Here is a 26,071-nt window from a genome sequence, read left to right as displayed (position 1 = left end):
TTTTAAAAATAAAGTTTTATTTAATCAAAATATAACAAGATTGAAATTAAATGTGGGATTAATGCATCCCTCCAGACATCTATCCTATGTGGCTAGCTGTATGTATATGTGACAAAAACTCTCTCTCTCTCTCTGCGAAACTGGCAAAAAGAAGGGTAGAGAAAGGCCACCTGTTTGTTTCTTCGAAAACCACTACCAATTTGTGATCGAATTTGTGATACTGGAGCCCTTTCTAGTATATTGCATCTTTCTCTTCATTTTCTTTTTTTTTTTCTTATTTCAAGATGATATCTCGGGAAATATCTTATATTCTCCCAGATCATCATCGGTTTTGAGCCTATATAGCTAAGAGCTCTCGGAATATTACCAGAAAATTACCCGGATAGCCAGGAAGCTTGACTAGCAAGGGTATTTTCATTTGGGAGCCTGAAAAGATAGAACTTGGACATTCCAATACAAATGACATAATTTAAATAATAAATATGGAGCATCATTGATTGATCATCATTAAACGAGCATTTAGCGCGTAAAAAGTGACCAAACTCAATCAAAACAAGCATGAGTTTCAGATCCAAGAGTGTCAGTGAAAGCAGTAAGCACGAATAGTCATATCCTCGTGAGTAATGATTTAGACACTGAAAACAAAGTCATTGAATTTCTTATTAGAAATAAAAGTTGATTTAGCACTCTCATTCATTTTATATATTACCTAGAACGTTTATTACAAAACCCTCCCTTGACTTAATCACACCAGATAATCTTCTACCGTTAATGATCTGCTGTCGTCTATTTACGTTATTTCTCTCTTGCGAGTGCAAGTACAGGGACTCGGACAACCGTCTCTAGCTCATCGACCCGATCCGAAAATCACCCACCAAATTTTTATCCAATTCACAGGGTCATCGTCACTGTCTCGATCATCGTTACTTCTTTCTTTCCTGCCTTTTTTGTCTTGTTTCACGTGATGGGATTGTGGGTATAGCCCATTTATTAAATGTTTGCATACTCGTTACATTGAGAGAATTGGTAAAATCTCATGTGGAGATCACCGAAATCTGAAACGGAGGAAAAAGACTATTTTTTGAATGACCATTATAATTAATATTATTATCGAGATAAAAGTTTGGGTTTTTATCTTTGCGGGAGGAAACATGAAAAATATCGGAGCCTTTTGATTTTTGAGTCTGAATTCTTGTGCATTGTCTTTCAGGGTCGGGTTTTGTGTAATTTGGGCCCTTTTGTTTGTGGGGTTCTGTTGATTCAATGGCTGCTGGTGCAGAAGTGAATGATGACGCAGCAATTAAGGAAATGGAGACCCCTGTTGCTGTTCTTGATCCACCAAAAGCCACCGACGCTTCCACTGAAAAATCGGTCGAAAATAACGTCAATTCCAATTCTAAGGAGTGTGCGGAAACTGAGGTAAACGGTGGGGTTAAGGATTCTGCATTGAACTCCAATGGGGATTCAAAATCAGAAATGGGAGTGAAAGAACTTGTTGATCTTCTGAAGAAACTGAAGCTGAATCCCCTAGCTAAGGAGTTCTTTCCTTCCTCTTATTACCATGGCCAAATGGGGATAGTCAATTTTGCTCCTGATGATAAGAATTTAGGAAATGATGGTTTCCCAAATAATCAAAGGGTATAATATAAATTCAATAGCCTCTCTGGTTGTTTTAACCGTGTTCATTTTCTAATGGGTCGATTAGTCTTTTAGTTATCGTGCTTGACTTTTTGTTGATTATCATCTAAGGTTTTGGCCTGTTCATCTGATCCAGTGTTGAATTTACCGTGATAGCTTGGAATTAATCACTTTTTATATTTGATTGTTACAGAATAAGAAGAAATTTATGTGTTTTATTTGCAGAAGTGAGAACGATAAAACAATTAGCGGGATTTATTTCCTTTCTTTGCTCAGGATTGTGGAGTCATTTGTTGTCTAAGGTTTTTATAGTGATTGATGGTTTCTCGAATTTGGAATTGTGATGATCTGATTATACATTTCATTATTTTTGTTATTCTTGTGGATTTGATGATTTTGCAGAACTAAATTGATGCCAAATTCGATCATTCTACATGTAGTTTTATGTTCCTCTTTTGGAGAATTTGTTGTTAAATTGAAGTGGTGGAAAGAATTTTAAGATACAAGTCCTCTTAAATAGAGCAATCAGCTTCTTGGTCATGGATTTTCTGTTACATATTGGTCATTTCGTACATTAATGCATGAAGGAGGATTGGAATGATTTTGGAAAAAAATTATGTCCTTTTTATACATAAAAATCGTTTTTGATGTATCATATGTAGGGAGAGAGGTTGTGGACACGTGTGATCATCCGAATGGATAGGTATTTGATCTGTAAAGATGACTCTTTGGGAAAGTTGTTGACTTTGTGATTATAACTGCTGGCAGTGAATTTGGTTTGGCATATACATTATCGAACTGGTCCATTTGATATATGACTGTGAGCTCTGTGCCTGGCTTCGGTTCATTAAGATATACATACATGCACAAATCTAATAATATAATATAAACAGAATCAGCAGCAAATGTGTAATACCGATTACTAGATCTCATACCCGACAATCGTTTTTCTTTTACCAATTCATGTTCTGTGATTATTTCTTACCATATCTGAATGTCAGATTGTGTTGTATGTTATGATTTCTTAGACCAAAATGTGCTCTTTAAGTTTATCTGAACTGAGTTTTTAGATTGCCAATACCATTCCTACCACCAATCTCTTATATTTACTTATTTCTCACTGGTCACACAATTGTTCTCAGAAAAGAAATAACTACAGCCAGAATCAGAGGAGAATAAATGGCAGATCTTTTAGAGCTCAAAGAGATGATAATATTAGGCGAACAGTATATGTGTCTGATATTGACCACAATGTAAGTAAATCAATGAACTTCACTTTTCCTTTAATTCATATTGACACATTTTTGTTGTTTCTTGAAATAAGGTGACCGAAGAGCAGCTTGCTGCGTTATTCAGCGGCTTTGGACAGGTAAGTTGTTATGTTTAGAGACCGTTCAACTGCAAGCCATTAATGATTTCCTTGTAAATCTGCTGTGTATATGTGTTTGAAAAACATAACAAGATGTTTGGTGCTGATTTTTGAAAATAAGATTCAGATATTAGAATTTTAACCAATAATCTGGAGAAATGAATTCTGAGTGAATTACTAACTTTTCCACAATTTATTTCATGATGTTTTGCTTTCTTGTTTCCTTTGGTTGAAGTTTGAACCAATTATTTTTTTTTTAATTGTTGGTTTAACTAATAGTAAAATCATTGATCTGTGCTATTCTGAGATTTTGATGAATATGTTTGATTGTGTTAAGATTGAGATTTGGACCTATCTCAAATCTAAAAGTTAGTTCAAATTGGAAGATTGTCTGAGTTCATATATACAACTCTCAAGATCTTTGTCCAACTGATGTGAAACATCTTATTAATAGGTAACATAACTATAGGCAATACAATACATAACGGTGTATCTGAGCTCTGATGTCATGCTAAGATTGAGACTTGAACCTAACTCAACCCCGAAAGCTAGCTCAAGGGAGATCATTCTCCAAATCCATATATGTAATTCTCAGGAATTTTGTTCAACCGATGTGGGACATCTTGACATATTGTATGTGTTGTATACCTTATCTGATTCAGCTGAGCTGGTTTTATTCCTTTTGATGGTAATGCAGTATGGTCTAGCTGCATTTCTTCTTTCGGTGCAATGAGATATGGAATTTTTTGTTTTTCAGGAAATTATTTATATTTTCTGAAAATGTAACATCAATGATTTGCCTAACCTAGCTAACCAGTGATTTGAATTTTTACATAAATCAAATCCGTAAACTATTTGACAGAGTAGATTTACTGAGGTTGTGAGTTAGTTGTCTTGCATGTCTTTTACTTTGTTTTGAAGCTTTTTATCACTACCCCTTTGATTTCCTACCAGAGGACAACATTTCCCTCGTAGGGTATCTGTCATAAGTTGACAGTAAAGGGGGGATTAAGTCAATAGATTTCGTCTGAAAAATCCAATGGACACGCGTCTCCACAGTTTGAAGTATTTATTATATTTTGATCTAGGGATCCTAACCTGAAGGAAAAAATTGCCGGAGCTAAAGGACAAACATGGGATGCCGTTAATTTCTCTTCCCTGTTTTCTTCTTTTATGAACTTAAAATGTGGTCTCTTTATCGTCCATTTTTGGGAGAATGGTCTATAGTCATTAATCTGTCACGGTCCAAACAGTAAACCGCCTTCTGATTGCCAGGAAAAAATTTCATATCATCAACTCACAATGAATAGAACTTTACTGAATGTTAAAGATTGGCAAGATATATCTTGTGATATTTCTTATAGTTATTATCTTCTGGCTGTATTTAATTTCAGGTTCTTGACTGTCGAGTTTGTGGTGATCCACACTCTCGCCTTCGCTTCGCTTTTGTAGAATTTGGTGATGAGTGTATGTAATTTTATTTTCCTCATGAACTCTTTTTTGTATTGCTTGACATGCGTGCCTAATATCTTCAAATCTCAATTTCGCATGCATGATTAACATCTACAGATTCTGCTAGAGCTGCTCTTAGCCTTTGCGGGACACATTTAGGTTTCTCTCCTGTGACAGTCCTGCCTTCAAAAACGGCCATTCTACCCGTTAACCCCACCTTTCTTCCCAGGGTAAGATCAAATATATGAGTTTTAAATATTGCTTGGATCGAAGTAAATTTGTATGTAAATCCATCTTAATTAGTTACCAATATTTCTTTAAATGAATTTTATTCTGCAGTCGGAGGTTGAACGTGAAATGTGTGCCAAGACAGTATACTGTACAAATATTGATAAGAAGGTACATGATCTACATCAGTTGATGGCTGGTTTTATGCTTTTACTGAATAATGATTTGTTTGCCGCTTACCATGTCCTGCTCGTATATTACTTAGCTGTTGCATACTCTATCCTGCTCGTATATTACTTAGCTGTTGCATATCTAAAACACATGTCTGTGGTATGTGTCAACTTGAGCAGGTCTCTCAAATTGATGTCAAGGTGTTCTTTGAAACAAGATGCGGAGAGGTAACTAAAGGCTAAAAGTTTTAAAGTATTGGCCATTGGATCGGTTTTTCTAAATATTGTAGCTTTTGAAAGTGTAAAATGCCTGAGGTAACTGAACTGTAGGTTTCTCGTCTGAGGCTCTTGGGGGATCACATGCACTCAACACGCATCGCATTTGTTGAATTTTCCATGGTATGTGTTCATAACTGGCTGAAATTACTCTCACATGACTTTGTGATTTGGCATCTTCTTTTGAATAACGCTTCAACTCTCAAGTTTCATTCCCCAAACTTCATTGTAAGATTTCGTCAGCCAAAAGATGGACATCGGTTATTCATGGTCTGATGACACCAATCACCCGTGGCCACGTCCACTTGCATATTTACATGCTTTTAATATACATACATACTAGTGTAAATTGCTATGATTTGCAGGCTGAGAGTGCAATACTGGCCCTTGAGTGTTGCGGTGAAATTTTGGGATCCCAACGCATCAGGTAAAGCTTGTCGTTGGTGATTGTTTGTTTTCTTTCAAGACAGTAACAATTCATTTACCAAATTTCTAAATATTTACTATAGGGTGAGTCCTTCAAAGACACCGGTAAGGCCCCGGATTCCTCGTCCTTGAGTATAGGAATGTCTGATAGCGGGAATCCAAAACCTGGTACCTGGGGTTTGGTTATCTTGGAAGAGAATGCTTCTAAAATTAAGCGGTGGTGGGATTTAACTTTGTTTCATTTATCCCTTTTCCCTGAAAACCACGATTTTTTCCCCTTGAAACTGAATGCTACTCTTGATGGTCGACCTTTTATTTAACGGTTGCTCTATACCACGATCAATAATCGAAAATGGTTGGTTTTAACTTTCCAGGCCGGTTGAGTCACTATTTTCGGATCTGATCCAGTGGTTAAGTTTTCTTGAATCATTCTTTTCCAAGGATCCGTATGTGACGAGTATTAACCGATTAACCATTCAAAATTCAACTGTAAGTTGGAGTTTATGGGGCTATTTGTGTAGTTGAAACTACCATAATTAAGGCTGTTCATCGTATTCAGAGATTTACTGAACCTCACGACGATGCATCTTCCGTTTCACGTCCGATCAATTAGAAAAGTTCTTGTTTGAGAATCTACGATCCAACAAAATAATGGGGAAAAAAACTTTGGCCAGTCTAAAAAGCTTTAATATTCTCGACATTAGTCGGCAAAACAAGAACAAAGTGCGAATTGATAAGTGTAGAGGTTATCCTAAAAAACAGAGGCCTCTAAATTCTAATCATGAAAGGCAAGAAGGAGGCTTCTGCCTGCCGCGAGACCTGCCGTGGACATTCGAACAGGAAGAAGATTCAACTCCTCCTGGACCGATTAAGTTTATGTTCTCTAACGCAATATTGTGACATGGATTGCTTTTGCTGCACTTCAGTTTCACTGCATCCTTGGTGGTTGATGTCCCCCTTATGTTCCTGAATATAATGTTACTTATCTGAATCTTCGATGATCCCTGAAACAAGAAACTTAGGAAAAACTCCACAAGTCAATGGAAAACCCAATCATTTTATACAAAATTTACCTGAGGATTGCACAAGTTGAAAGGGCAATACTGCTGATTAATGAATATAGGGTTGTCCACATTCTCCATTAAAATGTTATCATATGTGAAGTTTGAAGCGAATCCGCCGGCAGCATTTGGTTCTGGCCAAGTCTTGATCTGAACTCCATTAAGAGTCCCTCGGAAGGTGCAGTTGACGACGCTGATGCTTGTAACATCTTCTTTGGTGCCAGATTTTCCCATGCTACCGACACTGATGCCGTGGCCAGGCCCACAAAATGTGTTGGTGATGTGAATGTCCCGATTTCCAGGGCCGATGGACACGCAATCGTCTCCTGTGGAGATGACAGTCTTGTCGATATTGATGTTACCCGAGCTGCTGACATGGATGCCATCCGTGTTGGGGCTGTCTGCCGGAGCTGATAAAATGACGTGACGGATGTTGACACGGTTGCACGCGAAGAGGTTGAAATGGAAGTTCTTGCTGTTTAGTGACTTTATGTTGGATATCTCCGACTCGTTCACGAAATCCAGCCGCAGCGACTGTTGCATGTCATTCCAAATTTTTTAACTTATAAAATATTTTAATATTGTAGGTGGAATTATTGACGGCTTCTACGATTTTATTTTTTGGTTGCAAAAATCACACTCTTGATCATATCTTTTTGTATTCAAAATTCAAAATACTTATCCGTATGCAGACAGTTAAGGTTCTAAGCCATTTAGCACCAATTTAATTTCATATATAATAGGATTAAAGGAGGGGTTACATATAGTCAACCAAAATTAAATTTCCTGGCCACTACCACTTCCAAACGTTTCAACTACACATCTTCTCATTAATCAAGCTATTAATAGTCAAGAAATAGCCAAAAAATAATTTAAAAAAATAAATGAAATTAGATTTTTTATAAAAAAAGAACTTACAACAGGAAGAGGCTTGCAAGAACCGGTTTTACATTTATTATACGGCCAAGCCGAGGCTCCCTGGCCGTCCAATGTACCCCCACCGTGGATCCTGAGATTATTGATATTCTGGAATGTGATCCAATGGTCGATGAAAAAGGAACTTGGTCGATTAGGAGACCTTAGCATCCCTTTTATGACAAACTCTTTTCTGCCATTACAAGGTCCTTTTAAAACAATGGATCCCAAATGGAAAGTTCCCTTCGGAATCAAAACAATGCTCTTGCCTCTCCATTTACATGACTCGGTCCAAGCTCTCGTGAATGCCTACATTATGCAAAAGAAAACATATAACCACAGCTTATGGGATCTCTGCATGGCAACAAATTTACCTTAGAATTCTCGGTCTTGTTGTTCCCAATAGCTCCATATTTCTTGACGTTGAAAACTTTTGTTTTGTGACTCCAACACACAACCACCGCTGAAAATAAGGAAAGAAGTGCTATTCCGAGGGCTACTCTTGGATTCATGTTAGTGTTTGTTTTCCTGCTTTCGTGAATGAGAATGGAGATTCTCGACTATTTTTATGGGCTCCAGTTCTACGAATGCTATATATTTTAGCTACAAGTCTGGGAGTTGGAACGGTAGGGGAAATTTAAGAGAATCATTATGCCTTTTGTTATCTATACAGTTACCCATTATCGTCGATTTAATCCTTTTTTCCTCGGATTGAATGAGCAAGAGAATTTATGAGATAATGTTGTTGATTCTCCTAAGGAAGTTCAAGGGTCAACATTAAATTATCCAACATTAAACATCTTCCGCATTTTTTCCATTTCACAATTTGCGTCCAAGTTTTCAAATTAAAGACAAATCAATAATTAAGTCAATTGTTTAGGAAACAATTATTATTATTATTATTATTATTACTCGTCTGATAAATCTAAATCGCCCAAGTTTGTTGATAATTTATGGAGTCAAATTTATTTTTCGCGTTTTTTTAAACTATAAATTTAAAATCGAGATATATTTGGATTTGCATGCAATGCACACACGTGGGGCTTATATTTTTTATTTTTCCTGGGAAGTTCCGAAACGGACACCATCCCTCGTACGAATACGAATACGAGCTACAGACTCCTTCGGCCAGTCCATTTCATCGATAATTGACATCTATGCATCAGGTGAGATAAATCCTAATATAATTGAGCTTTTTCAATATGTGATTACATATATATTGATTGAGGGAATCTTTGTTTTCTTGAAGTTAGCTGAAAAATGGATCCTAGATATTTGCTGAAATATAAATATAAATGGATTGGATTTGATCTTAGATCGATGTAAATTTATGATGCCTTGAATAATTTGAGCCATGTTTTCGAAAGCCGATTCGTACCTGCAAAAAATTGAATTTTTTCTGGATGGAAAGCCTATGAAAAAAGTGGATGTGATGTCGTGAGACGGGAGGCCAGGACAAATGAGTGGTTTCAACAGAAGGTGAAATCTGAATTTTAGGAATTGAAGTTTTCTCATTTTCAATTTGAAATTTGATCGGGTCAGCAGCTGGTTTTCATACTGCATTATACTGGCATTCTGTTTTTTAAGTTATGTAAATGTTCATGAAATAAGTTATGACACACAAAGTAGAACTTGTAGTAATCGTATGATACCTCTTGATGCAGGTTTTTGGCAGTGTACTACTAACGCAGTTCGCGAGGCAGAAAAGGTGATCGTTATAGGTATAATTCGGCACACTTTTCGTGTCAATCAGGGACTTTGTTTATGAACATTGTAGCGTTTCCATTTTAATTTGCTGATGACGTTATCTCTGCACTTTTCTCTTCATGTATGCATGGAAATATGGTAATGAAAGTATTATTGTTTCCTACATTATCTGAGTTTTTCCCACAGACATTCTCATCCATAGTCTTGTTCTTAGCAATCGAGAATTTGATAATTCATGATAAGAAATTTAGAGGTCGCTCTAAGATGGTTCGATTGCTCTCATTTTCCTTAAAATTCCATAAAATCCTTTTTGGCTTGTCTTCTTCTGCATGACCACTAAGTTATTTTGCAGCAATGAACCTGTTTAGACCAGTGTAAGTATGAGGGAATAATTTTTGCCTTGATACAACAAAATTAAAGTGGTTAGGCGGCACGATGGCATCTCCAATGAATCGCCATGGACGCTCTAGTTCAACTGGATTATCAAATATGAAGAGACCACAGAACACAAAATTAGCTGCTCAAAGACTTGCTCAAGTTATGGCTCATCAACCTGCAGATGACGAGGATGATGACGATGACCTGCATGGTTTTGAACCTGGTATTTTGTCAGTTGGCATAAGACTTGGAGAAGGAAGGCAAGCCAAAAGTCGTTCTCCAATGGTAAAAACCTATATCATTAACATTTTCATTTCATTCAGTATCATTTGGTCAGGGACAGACCCAAGATTTCATTTAAAATGTGAGAGAGATGTGTCAGGTTTCTGGAGGGGAAGAAACTTTCATTTAATTTTTTTTTTACTTTTTCGAGGGGAAGAAATATGAAGGATAGAATTTCCTATAAGCACCTAATATGGACCCTTTTATGTTGTTTTTTAGTCAGTTCGTACCTTGCAAGAACCACCACAATCTACACGTTCAACAATCAGTGCTAGAGGATCTACAAATGCTAGTTCGGTGGAGCAGCAGTTCTCTGCACGTTCAACATCAGGTACTAGAGCATCCGCAACTCTCAGCTCAATAGAAAAACAGCCTCCATCAGCTCGCTCGTTATCTTTTCTTCGACCATCAAATCTAAAGCCTGTTGACCTGCCGACACCTATTCTTTCTACAATACCAAGTAGTTCATTTCGACCCATAGAATCGGCCGAAGAAACACAACCACTTTCTGCTCGATCTAACGCCACTGGAAGATCAGCTTCTTACTCTAGTCTCTCGGAACAGCCTCCATCTGTTCGTTTTGCATCAGCTGATCATCCAACTTTAGTGATCAAGACCGCTTCCACGGTACCTCGAAGTGTACCATTATCAAATAAGCCAGAGGTATCCGGAGTCCCTGTTGAGACCAAATCTGCTAAATCCAAGGACAAAAGGTACTTAAATCGATAAATATTGTGTCAAAATATCTCTCACTCTAGTTATTTTTTACTCGCCATATATATATATTCTGCATTGTTTTTTAAAAAACTTTGAGTATTCTTATCTATTCAATCATAATTGATCTGCCAATTTGAAGGTTATCTCTAGACTTTGGAACTTTCAAATATAAAGATCCTAGTGAGCAGCAGTCGTCTTCTGCTCTACAAGACGAGGTACATTTTCTTAGACCAAATTGATTACACTGCTGTGGGATAATGGGAAAGTGCATTTGTACTCTTTCAGAAGGGAAGGATGTACGAATGTGTACTTGCTGTTAACATATTTGTTTATATTTGTAATAATAATGTAGTTGTATTGCATATACCTGAAATATTTTCCTTGAAATTCGGCTGCTTCATTGACAACTGTTGATAAAAAAACTGCAGCTTGACATGCTTCAGGAAGAAAATGATAATCTATTGGAAAAGGTGATGCATCTTTTCCTTTTAGTTTATGACTCATGATTAGTTTATTTCTTATTGCAAGTTTAGTTTCACATGAAACTGGAATAGTTTCCATATCACAATATAAGTTAGCGTCTCAATGTAACCTCTCCTCTTCAGCTGCGAATTACAGAAGAAAGGTGTGAGGAAGCGGAAGCAAGAACCAGGCAGCTCGAGAAACAGGTAACTTTGAAAGTGTAGTTGAGGTCTAGATTTAATTCTTGGGGGAATATGAAATTCCTGTATATAGCTTTTGACTAATGTGAATGTTTATTTATATTTCTACGGCTATGAGAAGACATAATTTCAGTAATAAAGAACCGTACAATGTTTTTTTGTCTGTAGCTTCAAAACCTACAAGTTTGAGCTTTTATTTGATTGATATATCATGACCTTGTGTAGATTGCATCTCTGGGAGAAGGTGTATCTTTAGAAGCTCGGCTTTTGAGCAGGCAAGTATTGGATTGGGAACTTTTACGTAAGATGGTAGATTCAGTTCTAATTGTTTTATCTTACCAATTCTGCAGGAAGGAAGCTGACCTTCAGAAACGAGAGGTCTGTAAGATCGTAAAATTCTAGCAACTTATAATGATATTTTTGTGATTATCTATTTGTGAGCATCAGCTTTACATTCATGATAGTCAGTATCACAACTTACTCCAAATCGTATTCATTAAATCTTTAAAAAGGTCAAGGCTTGATGCTTCTGCTAATTCCTTTTGCATGGACAACTAATTTTAATTCTTCTTATTAATTGCATTTCAGGCTGCTCTTAAAGTTGCAGCACAAAGCTATGGTGGAGGAGGTGAGGAGATTGCAACACTTCGAATGGAAGCCGAGGTATTAAGATGTCTAGCTTGTTTATGATTTTTCGGTCACAAATTTTGCAAAGTCATAAGGATGCTAATCAATCATGATTCCAAGTATATTCTAAATATTATTACCATGATATTCTTATAAGGCTGCAAGGGATGAAGCTACGTCGACTTTGGAGCAGCTCCACGACGTCAAAAATGAAGTTAATTCACTTCGAACAATTACTCAAAGAACGATATTGACTCAAGAAGAGATGGTATCTACCAATCGTGAAACATTTCAGTGCTCTTACCTGTCATTTTTTTATTATTGATAGTCTCTTATATTAGGAAGAGGTTGTTTTGAAGAGATGCTGGCTTGCTCGGTGCTGGAGCATATGCCTTCGCCATGGTAATTTTTATCCAGTCTTAAATTTTAACTACCACTACATGGTTAGGCCTATTTAAGACACCAACTAGGATACATGACAGGATTCTGATATTTTTAATAGGAATTCTAAAAAAGCAGGTTATGGTGGAATATATCACCTATAGGAATCTTGAATTTTAATTGCAAAATTGTTTTAGGAATTTAAATTTGAAATAAAATCGCAGGTATCTATGCTGAAATTGCTGGATCAAGATACGAATATTGGTCCTCTTTTGCCTCTCGTCCTGTTGAAGTTATATTAGCTGCTGGACAGAAAGCAAAAGATGAAACTTCACAGAGTATGTTCCATTTGCTCCATGTTTGTGTCAACTAGATAGCATTAATTTCATGCAACTTGACCGTATTTTACTTTTGTCAATTTGCAGTGAACAGTGAGTTTGAAGAAAGGGAGAAGGTTGTACAAGACGCAAATGATATTTCAAAAAAAACTTGTGTTGAAAGCATGCTTTTAGTTGAGAAAGGTCTCAGGGAACTGAACTCACTTAAGGTTCTCGAAACTTTGCCTTTAATGCCTGTGGAGTGAAATTTCCGCACTTCTTCAACATTATGTTATTCCTTATTCTGAATTTTTATTAATGTTTGTAAATTGTAAAGAATGTTAGAAAATTCGATCTGTTTGTGGAAACAAAGACATTGATTTCGCCTGAGATCTCTTATTCAACCTCAAGTAGAATGAAGTTTTTTACTGTAACAAAAGGAAAAGAATGAATTTTGTTGTTTTTTCTGATGATTTTTAGTATTTTGATTCAAAGGTAGAAGAGGCAATAGCAATATCAATGGCCCTAAAGCGTCGCCCAAGTTTCGCAAAATCTAATGTTTCCGGTATGAAAACTCAATAACTTTCAACTGAGTTTTTATCTTGTGGATGAATAATGTCAAATTTATATCTGATCTCATTCCTAACTTGTACAACAAAAGAATTGTCTCACCTCATATTTTACATTGTAATCAACCCCTTGTGAACTTTTATTATTTCATAACTCAGAGTCTGACAAGGAAAGTTGATGCAAATATTTCTGGTATTGCCTTCTTTTTAACATCTACAGATGAATTAAAGCTGCCGAGTGAGGGCCAATATTATTCAGAAGCATTTGGTAAGTCTTTTTGTCCAAACTTTTTCCAGCTATTACTACTTTGATTAATTAAGAAACTCATACTTTGTTTCAGAGTTGAGTCCAGAAGAGTCTGAAGACGTTCTTCTTAAACAGGTAACCTTAAATGAAACCGATTTCTGTAATCTGGAATGATTATGGTTGTTGTATTCTAGCTGCACATTCGTGCTCGGGATTACAGACAGATTCATTATGCTGTAATATTAGGCTTGGCTGACATATTTTTGGAGAAGAGCAAAGAATCATGGACTGGAACCTGACATCGCGGAAGAGAAACTACAGTTATGGATCAACAAATCCCATAAACTGCTAAATTCACATGATGCTGTGGACGGTACTAACTTGGACACTTCTATGTACAATTTTTTGTTTTTGTCCCTTTTTCATGTTTTCCTTAGTTTTATTGAACTATGATGTTTCTTTTGTTTTCTCCACGACACAAGTTTACGTCCCATGTCTCTTGACTAATCATGCATGCATGATGGAAGTAATGGTTCCTTGTAGTGTTCGAACTCATCCGTCTTGCTCGTTGTGTGTCACAGTCGAGCGTGGTCTGTTGGAACTCCGGAAGTTAGGACTGGAGACCAAGTTATGGGAAGAAACTCGTAGATTGATGGATCTAGATTGCAACCAACAATAGCTCCTAGAAACCGAATTCTAAGTCCACATATCTCAGGACATGCCTGTAAGTAGCATAATTTTTTTGGTTTCTGTTTAGGCTATCTCGTTTTACTTTTTGTTCATCTGTTAATCAGTAAATTTTCGTTGGTTCATGGGCTGATGGGCATTTCACATTTTGGTACAAAGAGATCAGTTTTTTTAAGAAACAAAACTCAGTGACAGACTGAGGAATATCAATACCAATTTTCCTTTTATACTTAAATAATGTAGTACATAGAATTTTATGATTAGATCTCTTGTGAGACGGTCTCACGAATCTTTATTAGTGAAACGGGTCAACCATACTGATATTCACAATAAAAAGTAATATTATTAACATAAAGAGTAATACTTTTTCATGGATGACCCAAATAAGAGATATGTCTCACAAAATACGACCCGTGAAACCGTTTTACACAAATTTTTGTCAAATGATATTGCATTCAACCTACTTTTTAGACATTATTATTGTTAAATGTGGATAAAGTCAAATGAAATATAGTACAGGAAAGTCTATGAATAATTATTGCCTAATTACACAACCATGAATAAAATATATGTAAGTATATCACTTTCTCCCTTGAGTCTCCATCTGATTTTATTTCTGCATTTAATTTTCAATTTGACCACTTCATAATGTTAATCACAAAACGACATGAAGTCTACGTACTACACAGTATCTTCATAAACTAAATTACATGTGAAAATTAAAATAGACAAATATCAACTTGGCAATTGGTCAGCAAAAATTTAATGTTGCGTTCCCACTAAATATGTGAAGAGCGTACAAACACGTAGACACTTTGTCATTTTTATAAAATTGTTGTGTGTGTCGGTATATATGCGCTGACGTAACATTGAAAAATAGTGATGTATCAGTATTCCGGTTAAATATAACAAAAACTAAAGAAAAAAATGCACAAGTCAGTAGATTAAGATTTGAATTGATCGATAACGTGATATAAATGGAAAATATGTAAGTTAAAAAGATACAAAATGTTGTTTTCCCCTCAAGTGTGTGTGAAGTTGACTGGTTTCGGGCTCCTGATCAAAATCCAAATGAGATGTAAATTCCATGGAATTTTCTTGAATTCCAAACGTAATTCCCATTCGCGTGTGCGTCATGGTCGTATTAGGCCGTTAATTATATAACAAAACACTGGTCAACTTCTTTGACGAATGCCTCCGTACACATGTCAGACCACCTATAAATTCTGATCAGTTGCTAATCATCATCAGTATCATCATTCACAAATTAAGCTGATCTCCAAATCAAAAAGAAGAAGAAATTAAAACAGCTCTGATCGAACTAGCATTTAGCGATATATATCGGAGCGTGAAAGGAAAGGAAGAATGGCTGGGAGGCGAGTAGCTGGAGTTAAGGTGGTGATAATCAACACGCAATATGTGGAAACCGATGCGATGAGTTTCAAGTCAGTTGTTCAAAACCTTACCGGAAAGGATTCCCATATCCAGGATGCTAACTTGCAACAGCAGCCGCCGCGGATTAATCTGCAATCTTCCACTCCAATTGCCTGTAACATGGCTCCATTATTCTTGTCACATGGAATGTCGTTTAGTGACTTTGAATTTGAATGGACGCCCAAGGAGTTGCCTCCTCTCGATGAACTATTGCAAGCTTTACGATGAAGTATAATTCATTAATTTTGTTCGATATCTATCCACACACACACACACACATAGGTAACAAAAAAATGAGTACAAATGGAAATATGTTTAAGTTAAAGTACACAACATTGGTATTTACGAATGTATGATAATATGTATGTATGATAATTACGAATACACGATCGACTCCGTAAAAATGTATTCTAACACATCAAATTGCTAACATTGGTAAACTTTACCTATGAGTTGATAAACATATAAAACAATTTTGTATTAATGTAATAAAAAAACATTAAATGATGAATAAACAAAACTTATACTTCTTTAAATTCGTTTGAGAATCATTTAGTCGTGTCAATGATATGGCATATATATCTAAAATTAATTCGGTTTTCTTTTTTGAAATTAAATTGATAAAAATGCCATATATATATATAATAATATTTAATTTGTGGCTGCTTTATGGAAATCTTTAACGGGTTGTTAAGTATACCGTTGCGAACAGATGAGATGGAAATAGAGTAGGAATGTTGAATTTAACTAAATTTAGTTGGACTAATATTATTATTATATTATTCAATTCGATATTGGGAAGCCATCGGTCTCTAAGGTTTGATTTTGGTTTTGATTTGGTTTGGTTTGGCAGAGGACCGTACCCTAAAGTGGATGACTCGTATCAAATAAAATACTAAACTATTAATCCAAAATTCAACTCACGGTCGTAGTGGATGGACCAAACACACGTCTATATATATATTATATACACTACATAAAAAAGGGCTATTTTCTTCTCATAATCCATTCATATATTATAGTTTCCATGGAAACAAAAAATATATGATAATAGATTATAGTCGTAAATTGTTGTGCCAATTTTTTATTTTATTTATGAGTAGGTCTCATGTGAGACCGTCTCACGGATCTTAATCCGTGAGACGGGTCAATCCTATCCATATTCACAATATAAAGTAATACTCCTAGCATAGAAAGTACTAATACTTTTCATGATGACCCAAATGAGAGATTCATCTCATAAATACGATCCGTGAATTAAATATATCTTCATGGGTATTAGGTCCCTTGAAGCTAATAAATTTCATAAGAGAGAGTTGGAACGTCACCACAACCCTAAAAATTAACACACAACGAATCATGAATAGACATTTTTAAAAAAAAAATTAAAATGTTATGTACGGGTCCCCATTTAGCAATTTCAATAAGTTTTCAAAATAATATTATATATTATACATTAAAGAAGTGTTTCCAAGAATTTGTAAAAATATTTTTTATTAATCTTATATAAATTTTCAAGCATTCATATTATAAAAAGATAAATTAACTTTAATATAAAATATTCAAAATGTAATAATAGTTATATAAAAAACATTATTGATTATATTTGTTGGGTGCAATAATTGTCCCTGATTGGTAGAGCGATCGAACCGTAATGCTTGAGCTGCTATGCGTTTAAAAGATTTGAGTTGTACCATTACCACCAGCTATAACTTTTGGCAAAACGGCAAGCGCTCGGTCCTACAATTGGTATCGGAGCCAAGATCACGAGTTCGATTCCCATTGATTGCAAGGAGTGTAATTATTGGGAGGGAGATTGTTGGATGTAATAATTGTCCCTGCTTGATGGAGCAATCGAACCGTGATGTTTGAACTGTTGTGCGGTTTAAAAGATTTGAGTTACAGTATTACCACAAGTTATAACTTTTGGTAAAACGACAAGCGCTCGATCCTACAATATTTGTATTTTATATGTATAGTGTTGTCTTGTTAAAAAATAAGTTTGAAAGCAATTTGTCTGTAACTATTCAAAAAGAATTAATGCGATAATAAAATTAACTTGGAGGTGTGTATATACAATAAAATAACCCACCATTTTCAGTTTTGATATCATTATCGAGAACTTTTGTACCGAATGGCAGGCACGCATGTAATAAACAAGAGCATACTATAAATGGAAAATAAATAAAGAAAGGAAAGAAATAGAAGGGGACAATAGAAGTGAATCTTAGTTTGTTGCTCGGATAAGCAACTTGAAATGGTCAGTTTGCTTTTTCAGGGTACATACAAGCAGCTGGCGTATCTTGGCAGACGAATAATTGCTACGAAAATGGATTTTTTGTATACAATTTTCTATTATTTCTTCACAGCTTTTCCCTTTATTTCTTTGTTTTTTTAACAACAATTTTTTGCTTTCATCCTTGGCTAAGAATATCCTTGGGATTTAATCGGACCAAGTATACCGAGAGTTTTTTTTTTCATTGAAAAATAGACCGTAATAGAATTATTGTTTTTTGAATTTATTATACTGAGTTTTACTCAATATATATATTTTGTAAAAAAATTATCTTAAATATATTGTCAACTTCCCATTTTATTTCAGCTTTTCAGAATAAATACACATTGATATTGATACTAAAAAGTTGATTCGTTTTGTTTAAATACATATTGAAGAGCTTGACCAAAAAAGTATGGTTTACAAATTATTTAATTATGAGAAGATAACATCACAATTACATTCATGCATTTTGAAAATATCAAAAAATTGTGTGAGACGGTCTCACAGGTCGTATTTTATTAAACAAATCTCTTATTTGGATATAATTGAATCGTCTCACTATATACAAGAGACGTACTCTCTGAAAATATCCATACTTTCGAATAAATGCCTATGGTAATTTAGATATACTGGCTACGTGCATGGTTCGTCAGAGTTCAGACCCTCGAATTCGTTAAGGCACAATGATGGTTAAATGTTTTCTTTCTCCATGTTCATGATTTAAATCCATGCACGAGAATATAATGAAAAAGTAAATATAAATCACCATTTTCACTTGAATTATATAAATATCAAAACTGGAATAAAATGTTTGAATCTCACGTATTTTACGTTTTGTAGTGTATGGTGATTTGTGAGATCCGTATGGATTTTAATAAATTTATCGTCATTTCATAAATAATTTTAAATAAATGATATTTCATCGGTACTCGCATGTGTGAATAGAGTCAGGAGATGATATAACAAAATTGTGTACTCTTTTTACCCGCTTGATTCTTTCCGGTCGCTCCACTCTATCCGTGGCTCCTTTCCATTGTTTATATTCGTTAAGTTTCAAGGAAAAATAGCACGAAATTGACATATCAATCAGTTAATTATTAAAGGACAAATATCCAAGCTTTCTTGTTTTACTTGGTTGGAAAAAAGTGACGGCAGAGAGTTATCTTGTGTTTTTTCACCGAAGCTTTTTGGTTTGAATCTGATGAACAAACCGAAGCCTAAAGATCCGAAATAGAACAAGAACAAAAGCAGACTGTGAATTCTCAGCGTATGCATCAGCAGAAGAAGTATATATATATATATATTTTTATTTTATTATTTCTGTAGGCACCGCATAAAATTAAGAGTGATACAAATTCCATCACAAATCTCCCACTTATATATCGATTCACACGCAAAAGAACACAGATATTGACAACTGAGAAAAAGTTCTGATCTTGTTCCCTATTTCCCTCGTTCTTCTTTCCATTTTCTCTTGTACAGACATGTTGATGTATCCGTGGAGGCATACGCAGTGTGGCGCTGTCTTGCTTGTTGATTTCCATTAGGGGCCGTCTTTATTTGTTCCAAGATTTCGTTTCAAGGTTTAAATATTTGATGGTGCTCTTCATTTCTTGCGTATAAATTGACGGGTCTCTCTCGTTTCTTTGAAATATATGTTTTATTTTAATCTTAATTTACCCGTTTTGCAGGAATTTGAGATAGTGGAAATTGTGTTGCTTTGAAGTGAAATCTTGGAGCCACGGTATAAGATTTGGACATCTCACTGTTGTAGAGAAAGAGCGATTGAGAATTTTTGTGGTTTTATTCAATGGGGAATAAATTGGGGAAGAAGAGGCATGTGGTGGATGAGAAGTACACTAGGCCTCAAGGGTTGTACCAACACAAAGACGTGGATCACAAGAAGCTTAGAAAGCTTATTCTTGACTCAAAGCTGGCACCTTGTTTTCCTGGTGATGATGATTGTAGTTGTGACCTAGAGGAATGCCCCATTTGTTTCCTGGTCGGTCTGCCCCTATTTTTGTCTTCATTTTTCAATTTTCTATATTTCGTAGGGGTTGGACGAGATCTCCATTTAGGAAGAAAACAATTTCATATGCGATACCAATTGGATTAGGAAAAGAAATTAGAGGACAAATGCTACATTGTTTTATACGTCTTGGTAGATTTGAAGGGGTAACTAATTGAATTCTCTATTTATTACTGCAGTTTGGTTCTTGAGCTCCATTTGATCGTTTGTGTATTCACTTTTTTTTTCCTTTTTTATTTTATTGGCCTTGTGTTTTCTTCAACTGTAACGCCAAAGAAACTGCCTTGGAAAAATTGAGTATTCAACAGTGCCAAAGAAATTGACTCTGCAAAATTGTTCAAGTGTTTGACATTGGAAATATGAGCCTAATCTTTATCACTTTGGGCTAGTGCTGATGAGCAACTGAAATGTGGTTTGGTTCAATTTTTAACAACTTTGAGTAACTTGTTATGCGTTTTTATCTATTTCCCGGCGATAAACGGAGGAGGGTCGTTTTGTAGGAATAAAGAAAGCACATATTTGTTCTTGATGACACAATGATTAAGTTTTCAGGAAACAATAGTGATTGTCGACATGTTATTTTCTTTTTAGTTTGACCTCCATTTGATGTAGAACTATGTTTATTTGTTTTGAATGTTTTCAGTTCTATCCAAGCCTTAATCGGTCAAGATGCTGCACAAAAGGAATATGTACTGGTACACTGAACATTATTTTATTTTTCATATTTAGTCATTATTTCACCAAGCAATTATTCTTATTTATCTTGGTTTTAAGTTGTTACTATATTGATTTTTCCCCATTTCAGAGTGTTTTTTGCAGATGAGGACTCCTAATTCCACCAGGCCAACACAGTATCCTTGGGTTCTATTTAATTGATTTTATTTTCTATTTTATATTGGAGGAATTTGCTCTGAACTTATTATGCAATTTGTTTGCTTTAACTATTTATCTGAATTGCTCGTTATGCTGTCAAGTATGTCTGGTTCTGCTTACCTTAACAGTGAAAGGTGTCCTTTCTGCAAAACCTCAAATTATGCCGTGGAATATCGAGGTGTTAAGACAAAGGAGGAGAAAGGCTTGGAACAAATTGTGAGAGTGAAATATTAGTATCATTATGTGCTATATTTTTCCTCCTGTCGATGTTGAAAATGGCCTCACGGCTAAATGTTGGCATGTGATCGAACTTACATTTTTAGGAAGAACAACGAGTTATAGAAGCCAAAATAAGGATGAGGCAGCAAGAAGTTCAGGATGAAGAGGATAGGATGCTGAAACGAAGAGAAGGCAGTTCTTCTAGCAGCGTGAGAAAACCAAATGAGGCTGATTACTGTTCGACTAGAGGTAATTGATATGAGACTTTGTCACTGGCTGTGGCTCATTTACTAATTTACATTTCATTTCTTCCTATTGGTAGCCCCATCTTTTGCTTCTGCCTCGGAAAGTGAAGAAATTGTGCCCTCTCATGAGTCTAGTGCTGCTACCGCATCGAGACTGCTTCCACCCCAAAGGCAAAATAGGTCTAGTTATTTTATAATTTCTGCTTAAGTCATTCTTGCTACTATGATCCAGTGTGTTCTTAATTGAATTGTATCGGTTAAAAGTATGTGTTGACATGTTTGGTTGTATGCTAAAAGAATCCATTATCGGATGTTGGTTAGTGGTGTAGCGCATCATTTGTTCCATGTTTATCTTTTGGGAGTTGAGCTTATCATGATCCGGTGTGTTCTTAATTGAATTGGATCAGGCAGTATAAAAGTTTGTGTTGACGTGTTTGGTTGTAGCTAAAAGAATACATTTGTTAGAGGCCGGTTAGAGGTGAGTGCATCAGTTTTTCCATGTCTATGTTTTGGAAGTCAATCTTATCACTCTAATTGTGTTACATTTCAAATGGTAGTCTAAATTTGGTGAAAATTTAGTAATTTCATTTAATTTGTAACCAGGAATCTATTTAATCTGGGCAGTTGCCCTCTTCATACGTTTCTTTTCTTTCGGTTTTTACTTTTCCATTTCTTGAAACGTGAAGACACCGTCAAATTTTAGGAAGAGGATTACTCAAAATTGGCACTTTCTTGACATATTTCTATTTTGTTTTTTTCTGGTGGGAAAGCTATCATCCCCAGGTTCTAGGAATGTCAGCGACAAAGAATGTTAGCTCTATTTTACTCGATTCACTTTAGTGTAACCGTTTGTTTCCACACGATATAGTATTGTTGCCAAAGTTTTTGTGTGATATATAGTTGGTTTGTTGTTCATCATGATTCATGTTCAATAATCTGTTTGTTACATTTTCTTTAAGGTGCTATCAAATGAAGAGCATAAATGTTGCTTTAGCCTTTTGAATTTCTGATATCCACTCTCTTCGCTCATCTTAAAGCTTGTTTTGCAATCAAAGTTTAAGAGCTTGTGGTCATAGCCTACTAGAATTTGTACCATGTACTTTATGATCGGATCAACTTGTATTGTTATCTTAAAGTTTGAGTTTGTGGTTAGAGTTTGTAAAGCATAACAGTTTATCTGCAGAATGATGACTGGATTTCATCCTTTTAGGTTGAAATATAAGTTCAGCTGGGTAACTTTTAGTTATGGAATAATTTTTTTAACATGGTTTATGGATATTGAGTGGTTAGGACCCTGTGGGTTTGTCTACACACTGAATGATGGAAGCAAATATGGGATGTAATCTTCATTCTTATTGATAGCAAGTATTTGGTTACCTCACACATCAAGAATGAACCGAAATTTACTGTAATATGAATATTTTTCCGTTCTTATAGTATACAAACTTAGAGGTGTTTGGCTTTATTTATTTCCAATATCTTATCATCTCCCTGAGATTTTATAATGTGTTACTGGATCTTGTAAGACCTTAGATTCATTTTTTGTTTCTTTCTCCAGAAAATAAATCTGAATTTGTTTATCAAAACTAAGCTGAGAAATTATAATTTTTCTAGTGTTAATCTTGTTATTTACATGCTAAAAATGATGAAGCTATTACGAGAGCTTGTTCTAGAAAAATACTATCTAGTTTGAGATATGAACTTTTCCATCATCCTGTTAGATGTCAGATTTATAAGCTTCTTCAAGCAACTTCCTTGTTGGAAAGGCTTTGGTGAAATGATTACTTTTGGATTGAAGAATATTTACATTTTCATTCTCATACTGTATGAAGAAACATTGGGTGTGTATGATGTAATGAGTCATGACATATAAATTTATTAACGTTTTTTTCTATGGCCACTTTCACAACATCTTGATAGTTGGTACTTACTTCTATGACCCCGAGTATGTTTCATATCTCACATATGGACGAATAGATTAACACTAAGTTGAGTGATGGATTTTTAAATATGAAGGTGATAATGGTTTCTGATTAGACTAATAGATTAGAGATCGCTTCTTTGGAGATTTATGATGCCATATGCCTTCTATATTCTTATACCGATACTAAATGCAGGGAGGGCGAATTTGACCTGGATCTTGAGGATATAATGGTTATGGAAGCCATTTGGCTGTCTATTCAGGTACTCCTACAGATCCATTTTTTTTTCTGTTGTTGATGCAATATTTATGTTTGTTATTTGGTAAAGACACTCAGAGTGTCATGTGAGTGGTCCGACAAAAAAGGAGTAAATTTTTGAAACAAAATTACTAGACTAAACCTGAAATTTGATTAGTTAGCCGATCAAAATCAATGCTGAGCCTACTTACAGGATTGATTTTGAAATCTTCCCTCACCCTTTTATTCTCGTTACCTCTAGTTGTTGACTGGTCTAATCATTAATCTTTTACTCTGATCCCGTGATACCGTAAATTGATCTTTTGTCGTCCTGTCTCTTACTGTGATGATGAAAGGAGAGTGGGAAAAGACAAGATCCACTGTATTGTGATGCAGCTCAGTCTGAAGAATACATTGCAGATGATCACAGTTCCAGTTCTTTGGCGGCGATGGCCCCGATATCCATATCTTCATCATCTCCATCTGGTGGTCTCGCATGCGCCATTGCAGCCCTTGCAGAGCGTCAACAAATAAGCGGAGAGACCTCTAGTAACTATGCTGGAAGCATGTCTACGTATAGCATGCCTAGCTCTAGCAGATATTTGAATCGGGAGGTGCGTGAATCTGAAAGTTATTTTCCTGCAGAGAATATGATTGTGGCATCACCTGATAACCATTTGGCAATGACCGGGGATACTGGAGAATGGGTTGATCATAGATCGGAAATGGCTGAAGTTGGAACTAGCTATGGAGGTTCTGATGAATTTGATGACGCTATGAGGCATGGGGAACCACCTCAACAAGATGAAAATCAAGATAGCTTCCAACCTGTTACAGGAACGATTGTTCCTGAGAGTTTTGAGGAGCAGATGATGCTAGCCATGGCTGTTTCACTTGCCGAGGCTCGAGCCAGGACAAGTCCGCCAGGAGTTACATGGCACTAGCTTCCGCTTAGGTATAGCCAAATCTATCCCTCTATACCCCAGGGGCCCAACAAAAAAATATTTATTATATATTACTCCTTATCCATTCATAGAAATTCAAAATTTGGGGAGGGTAATTCATTATGGTAAGCCCAGGGAAATATGTGATATAAAACATGGTTCCACGATCTCCTTTCCAACTTTCTAGGTACAAAGTAGCTTGCAGAAGGAATTTGTTCGATAGCTTGCTTTTGTTCAATGGGCATCTATCACGATACCTAGAAAAACGCCACATGGGAGCGCTCTATGTATGGATGTGTTGGTTTCAATTGGAGTGTAAACAAATAACGTTGCACCTCATATGAAGCCGTCTTCTCAAGCTGAACAGGACACTAGAAAGTTGGCCACTTCCTATGTATCAGAACATCTTAAGGCTGGAAATGGCTGATTTCCAGGTATATAGCAAGGGAATGTACATATACACACACATTTATAGTTCTTTCTAGATTCTCTCATTCTTTTCTTTGGGTGGTTCGGATGTGTACTTTGTTATGGAATGACATAGATTAATTGGCCATTTTCTGTTCCTGACGATCATATTTTCCTTTGAGTGGCTATGAATTTGACGTTTTCTTGTGTAATTGACTGCTTTGTGAGTAATACTTACGGATTTTTGGGATGTCTGAAGGATTTGGATTTGTAATATGAGTGATAAAAAAATTGATGTTTAGTCTTAATTCTCAATCCTTTTGTTCTTTAATTTAGTAGATTTAGCGTCCAATGACTACTAAAGAGGGTAGTATTTGAGATGGCACAAGGATTTAAATATGGAATATGAGTGATTTGGTAGATACATGGAACTTGTGTAATGTTTGCTGTGTGGATTGGAGGATGTAGCTGTCGATGTAGTGTGTTTTGGGTAAGCCCAAACAGTCGATGTAGTAGTCTTCAAATTACGTTTGGGTAATCATATTGAGCAAGTCATGTGAGACATGCTCAAATCGATAAGTCCGGAAGGAATCGAACACACCTGACTTCATGGTTCGAAACTCAAACAAGAAGGAAGGCTGAAAGTCAAAACCTTTAATTACGGGTTGTTGGGTTTTTAAGCTAGCAAGTTGTTTTAACTTTAATGGGAACGAATTTATTTTCCAGATAGATTAATTGAGCTTCAAGATAGATTAATTTGTCTTATTATCCTAGCTTCTTTAAATGCTCACTCTTCACATTAATTAATTTTAAAAAAATGTGACTATACTTATTTTTAAAAAATACCTTCTTCTTTTTTTTCAGTTGAGAGATATGGATATTTTGTCCTAATAATTAGATGTCTAATTCGAGATCATTCAACAAATCAAAAATTTAATACCGAAATAGAAGATTAATAGCCGCCGGAACCGCGACCAAGCCCGAGTGTACCTACTTATGAATATTCATTAATTAGTTGAACAAGGAATTTTTAACTATTATTATTATTATTATTATTATTATTATTATTATTATTATTATTAAATATCAAACTGCTGTGTTGGTCTATTCTTTCTTTTTTCTCATTTGTACTATAATATAGGAAAAATTAATACATTCGACAACTTTGGTGACGAGCCTTCAATTTTTAAGCTCGCAAGTTGTTTCGTGGGAACGAATTTATTTATAAGATGTATAATAACACCCCACTTGATTAAATTTTATTAGATATAAAAGGTATACGTTGAATATTGATTATTTTTGGAAAATAATTACCCTATTTACCTTGAGGTATTCATACACCTTAGCTCAATTTCCAATCATAAAATCTATTT

At 35.3% G+C, this 26,071-nt stretch overlaps 5 protein-coding genes across 10 annotated transcripts; 4 read left to right on the top strand and 1 right to left on the bottom strand.

Moving 5' to 3' along the window:
• The first annotated feature begins 983 nt into the window (after positions 1-983).
• Positions 984-5,926, top strand: LOC140813783 (polyadenylate-binding protein-interacting protein 9-like). The gene is made up of 10 exons (XM_073172499.1): positions 984-1,638; positions 2,781-2,891; positions 2,963-3,007; positions 4,402-4,474; positions 4,577-4,689; positions 4,799-4,858; positions 5,038-5,085; positions 5,188-5,256; positions 5,499-5,560; positions 5,643-5,926. Exons 1-10 carry the CDS (start codon positions 1,264-1,266, stop codon positions 5,689-5,691), a joined length of 1,005 nt encoding a protein of 334 aa, XP_073028600.1. The 5' UTR covers positions 984-1,263; the 3' UTR covers positions 5,692-5,926.
• An 80-nt stretch (positions 5,927-6,006) lies between these two features.
• LOC140813782 (exopolygalacturonase-like) lies at positions 6,007-8,097 on the bottom strand. Its single transcript, XM_073172497.1, has 5 exons — positions 7,910-8,097; positions 7,539-7,844; positions 6,633-7,154; positions 6,137-6,563; positions 6,007-6,086 (listed from the first exon to the last, which is right to left on the bottom strand). The coding sequence occupies exons 1-4, from the start codon at positions 8,045-8,047 to the stop codon at positions 6,339-6,341; spliced, it is 1,191 nt and encodes a 396-aa protein (XP_073028598.1). The 5' UTR covers positions 8,048-8,097; the 3' UTR covers positions 6,007-6,086; positions 6,137-6,338.
• Positions 8,098-8,598: 501 nt separating this feature from the next.
• On the top strand, positions 8,599-14,270 carry LOC140814169 (coiled-coil domain-containing protein SCD2-like). Its single transcript, XM_073173057.1, has 19 exons — positions 8,599-8,701; positions 9,200-9,256; positions 9,595-9,905; positions 10,122-10,615; positions 10,759-10,834; positions 11,048-11,089; positions 11,225-11,287; positions 11,507-11,556; positions 11,632-11,659; positions 11,870-11,944; positions 12,066-12,176; positions 12,250-12,310; positions 12,514-12,627; positions 12,715-12,836; positions 13,102-13,171; positions 13,396-13,443; positions 13,517-13,557; positions 13,669-13,795; positions 14,004-14,270. The coding sequence occupies exons 3-19, from the start codon at positions 9,678-9,680 to the stop codon at positions 14,099-14,101; spliced, it is 1,848 nt and encodes a 615-aa protein (XP_073029158.1). The 5' UTR covers positions 8,599-8,701; positions 9,200-9,256; positions 9,595-9,677; the 3' UTR covers positions 14,102-14,270.
• A 1,204-nt stretch (positions 14,271-15,474) lies between these two features.
• On the top strand, positions 15,475-15,771 carry LOC140815675 (VQ motif-containing protein 1-like). The gene has a single exon (XM_073174744.1). It carries the CDS (start codon positions 15,475-15,477, stop codon positions 15,769-15,771), a length of 297 nt encoding a protein of 98 aa, XP_073030845.1.
• A 3,121-nt stretch (positions 15,772-18,892) lies between these two features.
• Positions 18,893-24,910, top strand: LOC140813587 (E3 ubiquitin-protein ligase DA2-like). Of its 6 annotated transcripts, none has more exons than XM_073172163.1 (11): positions 18,893-19,107; positions 19,304-19,404; positions 19,513-19,823; positions 20,494-20,545; positions 20,656-20,701; positions 20,825-20,939; positions 21,047-21,164; positions 21,346-21,367; positions 23,305-23,371; positions 23,703-24,301; positions 24,478-24,910. In XM_073172163.1, the coding sequence occupies exons 3-10, from the start codon at positions 19,632-19,634 to the stop codon at positions 24,288-24,290; spliced, it is 1,200 nt and encodes a 399-aa protein (XP_073028264.1). In that variant the 5' UTR covers positions 18,893-19,107; positions 19,304-19,404; positions 19,513-19,631; the 3' UTR covers positions 24,291-24,301; positions 24,478-24,910. The 6 variants fall into 6 exon arrangements, with proteins under 6 accessions (XP_073028264.1, XP_073028262.1, XP_073028261.1 ...); XM_073172161.1 differs by having other exon boundaries at positions 21,047-21,191; positions 21,265-21,358; XM_073172160.1 differs by having other exon boundaries at positions 18,897-19,088; positions 21,047-21,191; positions 21,265-21,367.
• The last annotated feature ends 1,161 nt before the right edge of the window (positions 24,911-26,071 follow it).

The sequence above is a fragment of the Primulina eburnea genome, chromosome 15, assembly GCF_022965805.1.
Source record: "Primulina eburnea isolate SZY01 chromosome 15, ASM2296580v1, whole genome shotgun sequence".
Taxonomy (NCBI): Eukaryota; Viridiplantae; Streptophyta; class Magnoliopsida; order Lamiales; family Gesneriaceae; genus Primulina; species Primulina eburnea.
Note: the sequence above shows the minus strand (reverse complement) of the source record. Positions and strands in the feature narration are given on the sequence as shown.

Bases quoted from the DNA above. Each gene is read 5' to 3' on its own strand.
- LOC140813783 (XM_073172499.1), top strand. From the start codon at position 1,264: ATGGCTGCTGGTGCAGAAGTGAATGATGACGCAGCAATTAAGGAAATG. The intron at 4,690-4,798 runs GTAAGATCAAAT...TTTATTCTGCAG, and splicing joins ACCCCACCTTTCTTCCCAGG to TCGGAGGTTGAACGTGAAAT. The intron at 5,086-5,187 runs GTAACTAAAGGC...ACTGAACTGTAG, and splicing joins TTGAAACAAGATGCGGAGAG to GTTTCTCGTCTGAGGCTCTT.
- LOC140813782 (XM_073172497.1), bottom strand. From the start codon at position 8,047: ATGAATCCAAGAGTAGCCCTCGGAATAGCACTTCTTTCCTTATTTTCA. The intron at 7,845-7,909 runs GTAAATTTGTTG...TGCATAATGTAG, and splicing joins ACAAGACCGAGAATTCTAAG to GCATTCACGAGAGCTTGGAC. The intron at 6,564-6,632 runs GTAAATTTTGTA...TTCTTGTTTCAG, and splicing joins TCAACTTGTGCAATCCTCAG to GGATCATCGAAGATTCAGAT.
- LOC140814169 (XM_073173057.1), top strand. From the start codon at position 9,678: ATGGCATCTCCAATGAATCGCCATGGACGCTCTAGTTCAACTGGATTA. The intron at 11,945-12,065 runs GTATTAAGATGT...TATTCTTATAAG, and splicing joins CACTTCGAATGGAAGCCGAG to GCTGCAAGGGATGAAGCTAC. The intron at 12,311-12,513 runs GTAATTTTTATC...ATAAAATCGCAG, and splicing joins GAGCATATGCCTTCGCCATG to GTATCTATGCTGAAATTGCT.
- LOC140815675 (XM_073174744.1), top strand. From the start codon at position 15,475: ATGGCTGGGAGGCGAGTAGCTGGAGTTAAGGTGGTGATAATCAACACG.
- LOC140813587 (XM_073172160.1), top strand. From the start codon at position 19,632: ATGGGGAATAAATTGGGGAAGAAGAGGCATGTGGTGGATGAGAAGTAC. The intron at 20,546-20,655 runs GTACACTGAACA...TCCCCATTTCAG, and splicing joins CACAAAAGGAATATGTACTG to AGTGTTTTTTGCAGATGAGG. The intron at 21,192-21,264 runs GTAATTGATATG...TCCTATTGGTAG, and splicing joins TGATTACTGTTCGACTAGAG to CCCCATCTTTTGCTTCTGCC.